Source organism: Anas platyrhynchos, chromosome 10 (genome assembly GCF_047663525.1).
Source record: "Anas platyrhynchos isolate ZD024472 breed Pekin duck chromosome 10, IASCAAS_PekinDuck_T2T, whole genome shotgun sequence".
NCBI lineage: Eukaryota > Metazoa > Chordata > Aves > Anseriformes > Anatidae > Anas > Anas platyrhynchos.
In genome coordinates this window covers 14,429,033-14,445,763 of record NC_092596.1, presented here as the reverse complement: position 1 = coordinate 14,445,763, position 16,731 = coordinate 14,429,033, and the positions used below count along the sequence as shown (strand labels likewise).

The 16,731-nt window shown below is 42.0% G+C and overlaps 1 protein-coding gene across 4 annotated transcripts in view; it reads left to right on the top strand.

Moving 5' to 3' along the window:
* Positions 1-420: 420 nt before the first annotated feature.
* The window catches only part of TAF1 (TATA-box binding protein associated factor 1), a 29,671-nt gene continuing 13,360 nt past the window's right edge, over positions 421-16,731 (top strand). For 2 of the 4 annotated variants that reach the window (XM_027465209.3, XM_027465208.3), the window contains exons 1-25: positions 421-603; positions 704-821; positions 1,326-1,442; positions 2,400-2,519; positions 2,986-3,227; positions 5,286-5,504; positions 5,938-6,156; positions 6,335-6,536; positions 6,833-6,949; positions 7,191-7,358; positions 7,555-7,682; positions 7,808-7,915; positions 8,711-8,884; positions 8,988-9,161; positions 9,246-9,350; positions 10,519-10,719; positions 11,502-11,643; positions 12,158-12,288; positions 12,702-12,782; positions 13,180-13,329; positions 13,482-13,601; positions 13,777-13,952; positions 14,587-14,828; positions 15,721-15,928; positions 16,409-16,574. In XM_027465209.3, coding sequence (XP_027321010.1) covers positions 478-603; positions 704-821; positions 1,326-1,442; positions 2,400-2,519; positions 2,986-3,227; positions 5,286-5,504; positions 5,938-6,156; positions 6,335-6,536; positions 6,833-6,949; positions 7,191-7,358; positions 7,555-7,682; positions 7,808-7,915; positions 8,711-8,884; positions 8,988-9,161; positions 9,246-9,350; positions 10,519-10,719; positions 11,502-11,643; positions 12,158-12,288; positions 12,702-12,782; positions 13,180-13,329; positions 13,482-13,601; positions 13,777-13,952; positions 14,587-14,828; positions 15,721-15,928; positions 16,409-16,574 — 3,954 coding nt within the window. In that variant the 5' untranslated portion in view covers positions 421-477. The other 2 variants (XM_027465210.3, XM_005016619.6) reach the window with 2 other exon arrangements.

Genomic DNA, 16,731 nt, shown 5'->3' with positions numbered 1-16,731 from the left:
GTTGTGTGTGGGGGAGATGTGGGGTTGGGTGTGTGTGTGAGGGGTGTGGAGGGTGTGTGGGGTTGGGGTTTCATGGGGGGGTTGTGTGTGGGGTTGGGGCTGTGTGGGGTGGTGTGTGGGGTTGTTTCTGAGGCTGTGTGGGGGGTTGGGGCTGTGTGGGGGCTGTGTGTGGGGTTGGGGCTATGTGAGGTGGTGTGTGGGGTTGTTTCTGGGGCTGTGTGTGGGGTTGGGGCTGCGTGTGAGGCGATATGTGGGGTTGTTTCTGGGGCTGTGTGTGGGGTTGGGGGTGTGTGGGGTTGGGGGTGTGTGTGGGGCGGTGTGTGGGGTTGTTTCTGGGGCTGTGTGTGGGGTTGGGGCTGTGTGGGGTTGTTTCTGGGTTGTGCTCGCTCCCGTTGGGGCCGCGCGGGGCCGCTGTGCCTCCCGCTCCCCTCAGCGCCCGGTTTCCGTTTCCGTCCCGGTGCCGCCACCGCCTCAGCGATGTCGGACTCGGAGAGCGAGGAGGAGGCGGATGGCGGCCGCGCCGAGCCCTTCTCGCTGGCCGGCTTCCTCTTCGGCAACATCAACGAGGCGGGGCAGCTGGAGGGGGACAGCGTCCTCGACAAGGTGCGGCGGGGAGCGGCGCTGAGGGGAGCGGGGCGGCGGGGGCCGGGGCGGCGGAGGGGCCGCTGCGAGCTGTGTGTCGGTGTCCCTCTGCTGTCCCCAGGAGTCCAAGAAGCACCTGGCCGGCCTGGGGGCCCTGGGGCTGGGCAACCTCATCACCGAGATCACCGCCAGCGAGGACGACAGCCCGGAGGCAGACGGAGCACACCTGGACGAGGAAGGTCGGGCACCGGGCACCGGGGGGGCTGCGGGCTCAGGGCCCTGCTCGGGGGGGAGGAGGGCACGGAGGGGGGCACTGCTCACGGGTCCTCTGCCAACGGGCTGGCCTTCCTGTGGGTACCTGAGCGAACCCCACATCATCTCCCAGCCCCTTGTGCACACATTGTCTCTTATAATTAATATTTTTACTTCTCTTTGTCTCTTCTGGCTCATAAATATACTTATGTTTTCCCCTACGTTAAACTCCTCTAAGCCTAATTGAGTAATTGGAAAGCATTTCCTTTGCTAAAGCTGGTTACTTACAAAGTTTGAGGTGAAACTCAGAGCTCTTGGAGATTTTGGGTGGAATAAAGGGGAAATGTTCTCTTGGGAAAAGTTAATCAAATGTTTTTATTCCTCGAAGAAAAAGAAGCAGAGGGGGAGGATTCATAAGTATGTAGCAAAGTCAGGTGTTAGTAATATGCATTAAGATAAAGCTTTGTGTGACTAGATGTTTTTCTTCATAGGTTGGGTTAAGAGCACAGAAGACGCTGTTGATTATTCAGATATTAATGAAGTGGCAGAAGATGAAAGCCGTAGGTATAAGCAGGCAATGGGCAGCCTGCAGCCAGTTCGAAGACCAGGTAAATGGCTTTAGCATTTAGCTTGTACAGCTCTAGCTAGTACAGTGTGTTCTGGGGCAATTGGTTTAACACTGGTTCTGTTAAATGTGTGTTGTTGTGACTTTTTGCTCGTTGTTTCCAGAATCCAATATAAGCTTTTGTGAAACCGTATTCACTGTATAAAGCCACTGCTTAAGACTTCCTTTTTTAAGAAATGAGTTTTTCATCAGAGTTAAACTACACTCTGAAGAGAAACTAGCGCCCTTCTTTTGCTATGGAGTCTCCTGCAGAGAATGCTAATACCTGCTGATATTTCTTTAACCTGTGTTCTTAAGAAAAGAGTTATGTGGGAGGTCAGGTGTTTCTCAGAGATAATCAACGAGTTGAGGTCCTGATCCCTTGGAGAGTAACATCAACCTTAACCTCTCTCTCTCCTTTTACCCCAATTTCTTTTTCTAAAACGACTTTCTCCAAAAGGCACTTGAGTTCTTTTGTTGGTCCCAGAGATCTCTGTCTAACAGAAACAGGCTTTTCCCTTTTAGGAGCTGCTAGTGTAAATGCTAAATCCTTGCTTATTCCTGAAAGCTGCTTTATGCTTAACCTTTCTGGTGTCATACTGTGGCTGGTTGGATGTAAGGTTGACCGCATTTTTCTTACATCTTCAGCAGCATTTTTCTCTCTACAAAGTGTGAATAGCAGAATATATATACATGTATGTATTACAAATACTGCAGCCTGCTTTCTGTCAACTTTTTCTCCCCCGTACCACTCTTTCTTAAGTTCCAGTATAATAAATGTGCTGAACTGGTAAGAGGTTTGCATCTAGGTACGAAATAAGAATGGTCTCCTTGCTAAGCTAATGAGGGGACGTGGTCTTCTCAACAGTTTGGGACGCATGTGAGATTGTACAGGTGGGGAGGTTGTCTGGTTCCCGTTTACTGTCAGCTTAATGTGCAGTCTTGTCTTCTGACTGGTTAGATGAAGATGAGGATGATTATGATGCCGACTGTGAAGATATCGATTCCAAGCTGATGCCACCGCCACCACCACCTCCAGTACCTGGAAAGAAAGAAGATGAAAAGGATGCAGCTTCCACTGGTGAGTGAGGAATTTCTTCTTCCCTCTGGCAATGTGAATGTCTGAAGGAAGCAAACATTGCTGTGTAGCAGTTCATTCTGTGGCAAGGACCCATCCGTCTTCAAAATTCTGTCTGCAGACTGCGTCTGAAGGTGGGTCTTTGTCCTGTTACACAGTGTTATAGGACTGTCTGAGATGAGCTCATGTATAAAATATGGGGTAAGGTATTATATTTCTAATGACTGTTAAAATACTGATTTTTCACAATCAAATTGCTTTTTTTTGTCTCATCCTATCAGTTGTGGCTGGGAAATTCACCTGGAACGCTTAGGATAAAATGAAAGGTTATACCAGAATGGTACTCGTAACACCTACAGAGGCTTGATTTTTGCATAACTTGGTATAAAAAGTAGATGTGGCATTATGGGCTTGTACTAGGGGACAGGGAGGAAACCTGTTTGTTTATGAGGTGCTTGTTCTATTGTAGTATCTGAAGATGGAGACGGTATCATTTTGCCCTCCATCATTGCTCCTTCCTCTGCTGCCTCCGACAAGGTGGATTTCAGCAGCAGCTCTGATTCTGAGTCAGAGATGGGACCTCAAGAAGCCAGGCAGGCAGAATCCAAGGAAGGCAAACTCACACTTCCTCTTGCAGGAATCATGCAGCGAGATGCTACCAAACTGTTGCCAAGTGTTACAGAGCTCTTCCCGGAATTTCGGCCAGGCAAGGTATTGTAAAAAAATATGTGAAAGTGACAGCAACTCTTATCATATGAGCCCTCTAAAAATAAATCGTATGGTATTAAGGGTATGTAGTAGGAAATTGCTTAGATGGTCTTGCTCATCTTGGTAGTTTGTGTTTCAGTTTCTGTTTCTGTGTAATGCTGTTTCCAGATTGCTTAACACGTAATGCTTTTCCTGACATCTGAAAGAGCCTCTTTAAAAGTGTCAAATAAATCAGGGTGTGAAATAATGTTTGCTGCTCTCTAAGACCACAGTTCAGACCTGTTTGTGAAAAATGTTTTTCTGCTTCCTGGCATTTCTGCCGAATCTGTGCCTCCCTTCATGCTATTCTGAACTTGTGGACTTCTTGAAAAAAATTTGCAAAGTCTGTATCCTTTACTTAATTCTCCCTCGAAACCACTCTGAGTATGGAACAGAGATGAGAACAATATCAAGTTGGTTGAAAGAATGATTTTAACTCTTTGCTTTTAACTCTCAACTCTTTGCAAAATCTAAGCTCTTTCCTTTTATTACTAAGCAAATTTATTCCAATACTTTTAAAAATGCTCTCACATAGCAAATGTAGTTGATGTCTTTCAATAATTATTTTTGAAACTTTTAAAGCTGTCAAGAGAAGAAAAGTTGGACGGGGAAGGAGAGTAAAGACAAGCTTATGATTGCCAAACAGATGGTTGTCAGCTGGGATAACTTGGATTTATGCATGCCTCCATTGTAGTTTTTGTATAAGACAAGCAATTTACATATTAAAATATCATGTTTTAATGAGTTAGATAACTAACCTCTGTCTATTAGAAATCCATGTGAATCTTTAATACAGAAGTTAGACCTTATCTTTCTCTGAAGCACTTCATGCTGTCTTAGCTTTAGCATATTTGGTGTTTTGTGTTACCTTTTTTTTTAAATCAGTTATTTGTATATTAATTTATTTGGTGCTCAGCATGTAATGTCGGGGGCTGATTCAATGCCTGGTTGGTGCAGAAATCAGTGCGAGCTGGCAGTGTTGCAAAATTTTCGTAATTAATCCTTGATCACTACTAGGACCAGCAAAGCTTGAAATCCTATACATTTGTCTGTGAGGATTGGTTGATGTGTGAGAAGGTGTGTGTTGATGTACCACTGTTTTTCTTGATGAAACCACTTAAAATAGCGTGTGGACAGAGAAGCACACTTTGTTTCATTAAACTGTTAGCAGCTTACCTGTCTCTGAGATGTTAGCCCTTGGCTCTTTGAAACTGGCCAGAGGGTAAAGAAGTAATCTGGGGGAGTCTTGGGAAGACAGATAACAAAGATGTGGGCAGAGATGGACAGAGTGGTCATATTATTAATAGGACGTGTTTTTACTGGTTCTAATTCCCATTTCCTAAATCTGTCAGTTAATTTGGTAATGTTTTCCCTCCTTACAAGAGTGCTCTGAAGAAAAAAATAAATGGTGCTTAAAACCCAGCAGTCATAATCATAGCAGGAAAAAAAAGAGAGTTTATCATTATCATTGGTGCGGTTTATGGAGGTTCCTGTATGCATAAAGGGAAGCTGCATTGTGATGGAAATAAAAATAAATGCATTTTTTCTGGAGTATCTGTTTGTATCTGGTTGCTTAAGAAATCTCTGCTTTATATAACTGCCTTGTAGCTTTATCTGTTTTGCTTATCGTTTTATCATGTCGTCTTCAATCTCCATATGTCTTTCTGAAGGTTGTGATTGTTCAAGATGAAAATCAGAATTTCCAGGTAGTACTGTACCACATGTCCGATATGTAAAGGCAATCAGCACTGTGTTAACATTCCTTTGTGTCTGGAATTACCTTCATTTTCAAAAGTAATTGTTCTTAATGTCAAACAGATGGATCAGAAACTTATTTTCAAGTATGACAATGAGATTGTTGTTTGCAGTAGGAGCTGGAACTGTAGAACAGGCCAAGTCTCTGAATTTGAGTGCTTTCCTTCATTATTGGTTTTTCAGGTGGGGAAAAGAAAGACAAGCATTCCACACTGTTGTGTTGTTTTTTTTCTCCTCTGACCCCCTTCTGTTTTTTTCCTATTCTAGGTGCTGCGTTTCCTCCGTCTCTTTGGCCCTGGAAAGAATGTTCCATCGGTGTGGCGTAGTGCCCGAAGGAAGCGCAAGAAGAAGCATCGGGAGTTGGCACAAGAAGTGCAGATACAGGAGGGTGAAGTTGTAGTTGAGAGTGGAATGGAAGGAAAATCTCCCTGGGAATATGAGTTTGCTGCTCCTCCCCCTCCTGAGCAGTGCCTTTCAGATGATGAGGTGGGATATCTGAGACTTAGGGAGGGTCGCCAGCTAGCACTGGGGGTAGTAGTGGATTGGACAGCAACTTCTAGTGTAAAGAGCTTTTCCTCCGAAATAAAACTGGAGGACAGGGTTGGCTTGTATTCCAGCTATGCAGAAGCTCCTCTCCAGATACTAGTCAGTGACTTCAGGTGATTGCTTCTTACTGAGAAGGCCGCGTCCATGGTAAAGGATCAATAGGAGAGCTTATCCTCTTTGTATCGAGAAGAAATCTGTGTTCTTGGAAGTCTAATTGCAGAACGTTCTTAAGACAGCTAGTAAGTATGGAAAAGCACCTCTTAGAAATACTTTGCTCCGCTGAGAATGAGCTGGGAAACTCGGAAGGATAAACCTGTAACTGATACTTAGATAGACCATCAGTGTAACTGCTCCCTCCTTTGCTGTGCTTCAGATTACCATGATGGCACCTGTAGAGTCCAAATTTTCCCAGTCAACTGGTGATACAGACAAAGTGACAGATACGAAGCCTAAAGTGGCAGAATGGCGCTATGGCCCCGCACAGCTCTGGTATGACATGCTGGGAATCCCCGAGGACGGCAGCGGATTTGATTATGGTTTCAAGCTGAAAGAGAAGACAGAGCAGGAGGTTAAAGGACAGGCAGATGAGAGGGTAAGAGGGGAACTGTAAGGGAAGGAGCGGAGATACGTGTGGCTCTGAGGGTTTCTGATGCCAGAGCTTGGTGATGGGCTGGTGGATGGCTGTGCAGCATGCAATATGAGACTTCTATTTTTTCTCTAGCTTGAGAATATAAGGGCGATACAGGTCTTGAAGTATTCTTTTCTTGCAGGATGGAGAGTTGATGGATGAGAAGGATGATCTGTTAGCTGATGAGCACTTCCTTATGGTGACACAGCTCCAGTGGGAGGATGATGTTATCTGGAATGGAGAAGATGTCAAACACAAAGGAACTAAAACACAGCGGGCAAGTCTGGCAGGCTGGCTGCCATCAAGCATGACTAGAAATGCCACTGCATACAATGCCCAACAAGGTAAACAATGATCTGATACGAACTGTAACTGAGCTGTCTCATTGCATGCTTTCTTCTTGAGTACAGAGTATAATTCTATCAGGAAACATTTTTGACAAAAGCACAGCTCTGCTCAGAATTCTGAGTTTCTCTTTCTTTCTTAAAACAGAGTAGGTCCCTACTGTTAAAGAAAATACCAACGCTGGCTTTTTTCTCTCCATTTGGAATACAACTCTTAAGTTCTGATTTAAGGCAATGTGACACCTCTCTAGCACTCTGATTCAAGCTAATGTTACTTTTGTTTTCCTCTTCTCTAGGGTTGAACCGCAGTGGCTCTTTGCTCAATCCACCTATTCCACTAGCACAGAAACCAAGCGTAGCAGGAGTTCTAGGTATAGCAAAGGGCAAAGAGAAGCAGGCCCCTGAGCAGCAAGGTAATGAAGATGTTCATCTTCACCCTATGGATACGTGCATGTAACATACTTCTCTGTAGGGCTGTGTTTCATGTAATAGTGGGGTACTTTTTTGGTAACAAGCTGTAGATAAAATGGGTTGCATGTTTGCTCTAAAACTTGCTAGAGGCCCTGTTATTTCATTCTTAGAGATTTTGTGTTTCAGTGGAGCAAAATCTCTAAATATTGTAGTGTCTAAAACTATGACTTATGGTTGTTGCAGTTTCCCTGGATGAAGACAAGCCCTGGTACTCCATTTTCCCAATTGATAATGAAGAGTTAGTGTATGGCCGTTGGGAAGATAATATCATCTGGGATGATCAGGCAATGGAAACCTACTTGGATCCCCCTGTCTTGACACTTGATCCAAATGATGAAAACATAATTCTAGGTATGGCTGTGGCATCCAGAAATTTGACTCAAATGGGAAAATGCAAGGGGGAGAAATGTAGGAGGAGGATAGTCACCCTAGAAACTGAACAAAAAGGCTAACAGGCCTTGACCAAGCTCCAGCTTAGTATGAAGTTGTGGTGTCAAAATGAAAACCCTAGGAAGAGTGCCCTACAGTGCGTTTGCTTGTCTTTTAGAAATTCCTGATGAGAAGGAAGAAATGACTTTGAACTCTCCATCCAAGGAGAACAAGAAAGAATCTTCTCTAAAGAAGAGTCGAATCCTGTTGGGAAAAACTGGTGTCATCAAGGAAGAACCACAGCAGGTAGCATAAGCTTTAGCATTTTGCAGGTTGGGAATGACCTGGAAGGAGTGTGTTTCTTTGTTTTAGGGTTGTTCTGTATTTATTTATTTTTTTAAACTCTCTCTCTCTGTTTAATATTGAATTAGAACATGTCTCAGCCAGAGGTGAAGGATCCCTGGAACCTCTCCAATGATGAATTTTACTACCCCAAACAGCAGGGGCTTCGAGGAACTTTTGGAGGCAACATCATACAGGTAGTCACAGTATTACTGGATATAGAGTGAGAGGGGGAACGTCTTGGTAAGGAAGTTTCTAGCTGAAAGTGGGATTGAGGATTTGTAGAAAAAACAGAATTTAGATTACAGCAGGTCAGTTCAGTGTTCATGTGAGATACTTTTTAATGTTAATCACAATTTTTAGAAAGGAGTTTGAACTAACTTTTCTGGACTGCCCCATGAAACTGAGGTATATATGCTATATTTTGCATTATCATACTTGTCTTTACTTCTGTTTAGTGTTTCTTTCTGCACTATTCTTTCTGAAGCCTTTGTGAGAGGGAGAGAAGTAATGCAAATAGTCAAGAAGTGAAGCTGTGCTTCTTCTAGTGTGATTTCTAATCTGGGTATTATAAAAATAATTCAGATAATGATGAATTTCAGCTGCTGCTCACTAGCTTTTGGTGAAGAGGTCATGATATTTTCCTCCTTAATTGTGGTAGTCAGGGAGGCTGTTCTGTAATGGAAAAAATGTATGTAATCCCAAATGTGCTTTTTTTGCCACTGGTACAGATAATGGTTTGCAATCATCTCGCTGAGTACCCTTTAAAACAAAAGTAGAATAGTCTCTGCCCTGAAAGAAAAGATTGAATATATGGGCCCAAGCACTTCTTGTCAAAGGGTGAATTTGAGTGCACTAGTATTAGTACTATTACTACCCGCAGACCTACAAATATTGCTAGGTTCTGTTATAAAGGTCAACAGGATTAGAAGATGACCTTGGTTTTGTGATGATACGTGTCATTCTTAATACCTAATTTGTTCCTGTGTCAGCACTCTATCCCAGCAGTGGAACTTCGCCAGCCGTTCTTTCCCACCCATATGGGTCCTATGAAGCTCCGACAATTTCATCGGCCTCCCCTGAAGAAATACTCTTTTGGTGCCCTGTCCCAACCAGGACCCCACGCTGTGCAACCTCTGCTGAAGCATATAAAAAAGAAAGCTAAGGTACGATTATTGCTCTTTGTATGGGATGTCTGCTGTGGCTCCATTTTCATGGCAGATCTAGTGAATGTGCTGTGTCCCTAATGCTGTGTTTTCACTGGCACAGATGAGAGAGCAGGAGCGTCAGGCTTCTGGCGGGGGTGAAATGTTCTTCATGCGCACACCACAGGACCTAACTGGCAAGGATGGAGATCTTATCCTTGCTGAATACAGTGAGGAAAACGCCCCTTTAATGATGCAGGTTGGCATGGCAACAAAGATTAAAAATTACTACAAAAGGGTAAGTATGTAAGTTTTCCTGTTGGACACAGATTTTCTTCTGCTTCTTACTGAGCACTAAATGCACTTTCACTGCATGTTGCAGAAACCTGGCAAAGATCCGGGAGCTCCAGACTGTAAATATGGAGAGACTGTTTATTGTCACACTTCTCCATTCCTGGGTTCTCTGCATCCAGGCCAGCTACTGCAGGTGAGAAATACAGGCATGCCAGATTGAATTTCATTTCCTGTTTTAAGTCTCCTTGTTTACTAATAACAATGCAGTTCTTCTCTTTTATTTTTTATCTCTGTGTTGTATGGTTTTCAAAATTTTATAGGAATGATACGAGTTGCAAGAAATGAATCTTTCCTGTTTTTCTCTGTAATGGCATTAGAAATGCTGCTGTTATAGAGGCCTTAATAGAAGGCCAAAACTGTTTGAATGTTGGGGAGCTCAGTTAAGTCAGTCATAGAGGGGACAGAAAACATGGATTTATCATAGTTGAGGATGTGTAAGCAATACCTTGTGCATTCTTTCTGAGAACTGCACTGTTAATTTTCTGCTTTATGCCAGTTGGATACTAATCAGGTGAGAATTCTGCTATCACGAGCCTTTCTGTGTTGTTGAAATGCATACAGTTGAGATGGGGAGACGGGTTAAAAATGTTTTAAGGACCACATGGTTACAAAATCCATGATAAATGTGAAAATAAAACAATTCCAGTTATTGCTAGCTGCTATTGCTGCAGGAATAATTCTGTCCACACTGTACCGCAGGAAAAAAAAAAAAAAAAAAGAAGTGAAAGTTGGTGGTAGAGATTCATCACAGAACTGACAATGTTAATTGTTCAAGCCTAAGAGGACTTCATTGTGAATAAGCCAGGACTTCTTGAAGTCTCAGTCTGGTGCCTCCTTGGTGCCTGTTAAAGCTTTCTTACCTTTAAAGGCAGAAATATGCTGCTCTCTGCTTTTCTGGTTAGGTTCTTACAACCTTGGTTTCTGAGCATACTCCTCAGTTTTGCTTCTATTGCCTTCTCATTTTCCCAGGTTGTAAGTGTATCCTGGGATATATTCCATGGTTATAGCATTCTTCTGCATGTGTGTTCTTTCTGTCCTTTTTAAAAGGTCAGTCCAAAGAGCCCTTCAAACTCTTTCTGCATTTGTTCTAGGTTATATTATGCTTTCTTGCTTCATCTTTGGTTATTTGTTGAATAAGCAAGGAATGTTCTGACTGCACATCTCTGTATTTTGTGTTATAAATGGTGGTGTGTGTATCATTAGGGTGATTGTGTTTGTTTTTGAGATCTTTTTCATAGACTGTGTTAAAGAAAATTTGATCAAAACCCAACTTTCAAACTTTGATTTATTTCTTTTGTTAGGCATTTGAAAACAACCTTTTCCGGGCCCCTATCTATCTACATAAGATGCCTGAAACAGATTTCCTGATTATCCGGACACGGCAAGGCTATTATGTTCGAGAGCTAGTGGATATTTTTGTAGTTGGCCAGGAGTGCCCACTTTATGAAGTACCTGGTCCAAACTCTAAACGTGCCAACACCCATATCAGAGATTTTCTGCAGGTATGTGACAGGGACAGTTTGGGGACTCTGGGGGGTCTTCGAAGAAAGCCCATAGCGTAAGCCTTACTTGGACAGCCTTTGTTTCAGAAGCTCAGCCTGCTATGGCTGTTTTTTTTTTTTTTTTCTGAGGTGAGAGATGTTAACCATACAGAGAATTTTCATTGTCTTTTAACTAACAATTTATAGCATAATTCTTCTGTTTGTGTCTGTTAAATATGTGATATTAGCCAAGATAAAAGCTGATAACATTATATCAAAGTATAGGGAACTGAAGAAATTAGAATAAACATTGAAATTGTTATGCTGTGTAAAGTGACAATTACATGGATTTTACTAAGAGGCGATTATGAGAGATTATTGTGGTACTATCAGCACAGAATTAAAATTGCTTTGTCAGCCTTTGTTAAGGCAGTTAACAAAGGAAGTTAAGCTTTGAGACTGTTAGTGACCATTCAAATAAGTATCCCCAAATTTAGATGTTGGAAAAAAAAACATCTAGTCATTTTGAGTTAATTGAATTAAAAATTACAACACGAGGTATTCTCAGAGCTGGAAAAACCCTGCTATTCTCAGAGTTCGAGTTTCTGTGCCAAAGCATGAACATTCCTAATGGGATAATGCAGAAAATTTCAAGATAAATGTGTGGCTTGGAAAACTTTACTAGGTAAACTTGTAGGAAACAATGGGTTTTAAGTAGGAATTCTGAAGTAGTCCCTATAGAAATAGTATTGGCTTTGCAGCTTTTTTGTCTTCTTTCTTCAGACTTACGTTTTGTTTTGTAGGTTTTTATTTATCGCCTCTTTTGGAAAAGTAGAGACCGTCCTCGGAGAATTCGCATGGAGGATATCAAGAAAGCCTTTCCCTCGCACTCGGAGAGTAGCATCCGAAAGCGGCTAAAGCTTTGTGCTGATTTCAAACGCACAGGTATTTCGAGATTCCATGTGGCTGTTGCTAATTGCTTCCCAGCCAGGTCATTCTTCGCTGATCTTGGAGTTTCAAACAAAGCAGGAGGAGGCAACATGTCATGATAAACCATTTATGAAAATACCTATTTGAAGATCTGAAATGTAATCTGATTTTTTTTTGTTGTTCCAGTTTATAAAAGTGCACTTTCTTTTGGCACAGGTGTGCTTGATAGTAAGGAATGACTACAGCTTGGACAGTTTTTGTAACCCCTTGGGTAATGATGTGTGCATTGAATGAATGTGAATGTATGAGAGTTTGGGGTAACAGCTGCTGAGCTAGGGGAGGTGTTGATTTAGACAAATGCAGAACAAATAAACCCAGCACTTTTTGTGGTTTAAGTGTCACAGATTTGTCATACTTGTTCCTTTTGCCAGCATTGCAACAAGATACCAAATCTTGAATTACAGTAAGGATTATGATGGCATTTAACACTTACCGCAAACTATTCTGTTTGATCTCTGCATCTTTTCAGGGATGGACTCAAACTGGTGGGTTTTAAAGCCAGATTTCAGATTGCCAACAGAGGAAGAGATCAGAGCAATGGTATCCCCAGAGCAGTGCTGTGCTTATTACAGCATGATTGCAGCTGAGCAGCGCTTGAAGGTAAACATTCCTTGTAGGCTATAAGGCAAGTTACTGACAAGTAGTTCTGTGAAGGATGCTGCTAGGAAACACCTACCTAAAGCTAATTTTTGCTATGCAGTGGGCAAATTAGGCCCCAGCCGACTGTGCAACTTGCTGAATTTTCTGCTGCGTAAAAAGGAGGTTCTCAGTGAGCCATTGTGATTTTATGCCTATTATTTAGATGTTGTGTTAGCTATGCTTAAAGGTAGGAAAAAGAAGTTGGGAGCACAGGCTTATTTTTCTATCTCTACAGCAGAAAGTAAACAATATGTGATGGGATTGGGGAAAAAAATGTGTTTTGAAGTAAAGTATAATTAATTTCTTTCTCCAGTAACCTTTTTAAGTCTTCGGGTTCTCTTTTTTTTTTTTTTTTCTCTAATATTTTTCTGTAGGATGCAGGTTATGGGGAGAAATCCTTCTTTGCACCAGAAGAAGAGAATGAAGAGGATTTCCAAATGAAAATCGATGATGAGGTACTGTCAGAACAATATAATAGGAATGTGTACTCATACATTAGTCTGCATGGCAGTAGAGAAATGAGGTATTTAAAGAACTAATTTCACGTAGGATTTGGTATATCAAATGGTCTTGCAGCTCTCCTGGGAACTCATATTTGCATGAGTTCACCTTTGCTTGGGCATCCTTCTTGCCATATCCTTTTAAGAGTAGGCTTTTTGCCTTAAATGCCTGTTAGGAATTATCTAGCACTTTGGTTCTCCATAAGGGCAGCTGAAGGATGAAGACATGGAATTCATTCTCCTTACATCAGTTGAAAACTTCTTAGTATGACTGGGGAAATCCAAGATAAAAAACTTAGGAATTATGCTTGGTGGTAGGATTGTGAGAGCATGTCTCTCTTCTTGCTGGCAGGTGCGCACAGCCCCGTGGAACACCACACGAGCCTTCATTGCTGCTATGAAGGGCAAGTGTCTTCTGGAAGTGACTGGTGTAGCAGATCCTACTGGCTGTGGGGAAGGATTTTCTTATGTGAAGATTCCAAACAAACCAACGCAGCAGAAGGTATCGTTCTCAAGCTTGGGTTGGACAAGAAGCAGTAAGTGAGAAGTTGTGCAAGATAAATATGGGGTATTGGGAGGAGAAAATATCTGAAAATGATCTTAGGAAAGATTATTATGTGAAGACGTTCACAGGCTGTACCTTTCTCTGAACAGGATGACAAGGAACCCCAGCCAGTGAAAAAGACAGTGACTGGGACAGATGCTGATCTGCGTCGACTTTCACTGAAGAACGCTAAACAGCTTCTGCGTAAATTTGGAGTGCCTGAAGAGGAGGTGAGCATGACCCAGTAGTAAATAAATATGTGGTTCTCTTCATTGCTGAATTCAGCAGTAGATGGTGGAAGGGACATATACTTTTCTGCTCACATGGAAAGGAGTTGAAATCCACAGTCAGTTACCTCAGATGCATGCCTCTAAGGCCGTTTCTGTTGTGTCTTCCTCTTTACAGATAAAGAAGCTGTCCAGGTGGGAAGTGATTGATGTGGTACGCACAATGTCTACGGAGCAGGCTCGTTCAGGGGAAGGTCCTATGAGCAAATTTGCACGTGGATCTCGGTTTTCTGTAGCAGAACATCAAGAGAGATACAAAGAGGAGTGTCAGCGCATTTTTGATTTGCAAAATAAGTAAGTTCTTATCTGATGCTTACAGCCTTGAACCCCACCCTGTCCCCACCTTAAAAGTCCAGAACTATGAATGCCTGGGGCTCTCTGATATGTAGTCGTATAGATGTTGTTGATTCATCTGGTTGGGTTCACAAAATACAGAGAAAGAGGGCTTTGGTTGTTACTGTTAACTTAAGAGTTAGCTGTAGTGTTTGGCTGTTACAGACCTTTTGAGAAGGTAGAATGCACAGCCTGCCACATAAATTAGCATGAGATGTTCCACAAATCAGTTCACCGGTCATTTTCCTTTCTTTCTTCCTTACTTCTTTTTTTCTTTTTTCTTTTCTTTTTTGCCATAGCTCTGTTGGGTAACAACTACCAATTTTATGTCCTATTCCTTAGAACTGCCAGACAATTCTTTCATTATTCCTTGCTCTGGCAAGCTGAGATTGGAGAGAGAATATAGTACTCTTGATGAAGAGATTGGGTTGGAACAATTGATCATTTGGACATGGAAATTACAAGAGGTCTGAGATGGGAATACATTATGCTTATTAGTGATTTGCAACATGAACTTTGAAACCTTTGTGTCACTTTTACTTTGTGTCCCTGATTTTTCTGGAGTAACTGACTTTCAAGGTGCCTCCTGTTCCAGGGTTCTGGAATCCACTGAGATCCTCTCAACAGACACAGACAGCAGTTCAGCTGAAGACAGTGACTTTGAAGAGATGGGAAAGAATATTGAGAATATGTTACAGAACAAGAAAACTAGTTCTCAGCTCTCTCGGGAAAGAGAAGAACAGGAACGAAAGGAATTGCAGAGGATGCTTTTGGGAGAAGACAGTGGGAATGACAAAGAGAGGGGCAAAAAGGACAGGAGAGACAAAAAGGGGCTGTGTAAGTAACTGCAACAACCAGAATATGTCTGAAAATGATGTTGAATGCTGTCAGGCTGCAATGGGTGCTGGTCCTGCCTCTCAGAAAAGTGTGGATTCCTCAGTGTGAATGTACAGACATGCATATCTAGGTCTTTTTCCTTTTCCTGAGCAGTTACTGTCTGAACATAAGTTTAAAATGTTGTCCTTGCCTGGTAGCTTTGGTTATTTTGAAGTATAAGCTCACTCTGGTATTTCTTTAGGTATTTACTTTTGCTCGTTGTTGTTGTTGTGTGTGTCCCCTTGTTTCCTCCCCCCCGCAACACTTATTTTTGAAGTAATTTTCCGAAGATGGGTTCAGAAGTAGAAGAGTGTTCTTGCAACCAGTTTGTGGTACTCTAATTGGATCTTGTGTATACGCAGCTGTATATGTCAAACAGATAGGCACAGTACGTAGGCTGATAGCAGTGTCTGTGATACTGTGTGCTGTAGCAGTGTGTAATTTGTTAATTGGAGGTAAATGAGGTAGTTGGGCAGCTGCCAGACTTGGATCTACTGTAGACTTGTGTATTTTAAGTGAGTTCTGAGAGACAACTTGACATTTCCCTAGCTGGCAGTAGAAGTGACCTGTGAGTGAGCTATCTGTATGAGGGTGCTCATAATGTCTGTTCCTTTGTATGTGTGTGAGCGAAGTGGAGCTCTGCTGAATCTGGGTCAATGTTATTTTTGCCATTGAAAACCCAGATTGGTAATTGTTCTTTGTGGAAGATTGAAACACGTAGGTTTGCCTTAGGTTTTCTTGAATTTGTATCTTGGAAGTTTTTAAGCTAGAACTGTCTACCATGTTTAATCAATAGTGTTTCTAAAGCATGGAAGAAATTAAAAGCAAATAAAACACTCTATTTTAACATCAGCTTCAGGAGCTTCAGCAAACTCTCACAAAGATGATGACACTGCCTCTGTAACCAGCCTTAATTCCTCTGCCACTGGCCGCCGCCTCAAAATCTATCGCACATTTAGAGATGAGGATGGGAAGGAATATGTGAGGTGTGAGACAGTTCGAAAACCCTCTGTTATTGATGCCTACTGCCGAATACGGACTACAAAGGATGAAGAGTTCATGTAAGACCTCTAAGATTTTTTTCTCCTTGCCTCACTTTTCTGTGTCTAAGTTTTAAAATACTGGAAGGCTGATGTAGAAGCACATTCTCTTCTGTGTCTGAAGTCTTTGGAGTTTGCACTTTTGATATATAAAATTCAAAACACTGTGCAGAGTGGCACTGGGCATTCTATTTGTATGGCATCTAAAGCCATGCAGTTTTGGTTAAAGATTGAATAGATGAAACAAGGAGATTATTTTGTAACCTTAATGTTATTTATAGTATGTTTATGCTAGAAAACTGTGTTTTATTGAAGTTCTGAACAACTTGAATCATGTTGGAAGCTAAAGAACTTAACTTTAGATACCCTGGCTCCTCCAGTGTTCTGTGATAGAGATTTAAGTCCCAAGAAAATTCAGTACCAGGTCAAAGGAAAACACCTGGTAAATCATCAACTCAATTGAAAAACTTCTGTTTATTTTTGGTTTTTGTTTTTCTTCAGACGAAAGTTTGCTCTATTTGATGAACAGCACCGTGAGGAAATGCGGAAGGAGCGGCGTAGGATCCAGGAACAATTAAGACGGTTAAAACGGAACCAAGAAAAAGAGAAATTGAAGGGCCCTCCAGAAAAGAAGCCCAAGAAAATGAAAGAGCGTCCAGACCTAAAAGTAAGCGTATCCACATGTTAAGCATGCTAACGAATCTTGGGTATTGGAGAAGTGTTTTGTTCTGTGATATACAAAAGTTCTGACTAGGGGATTTTAATGATCCTCTCTGCCTCTAGACTGGGAGTCTGTGTATAAATTCTGATCTGTCACCTTTCCT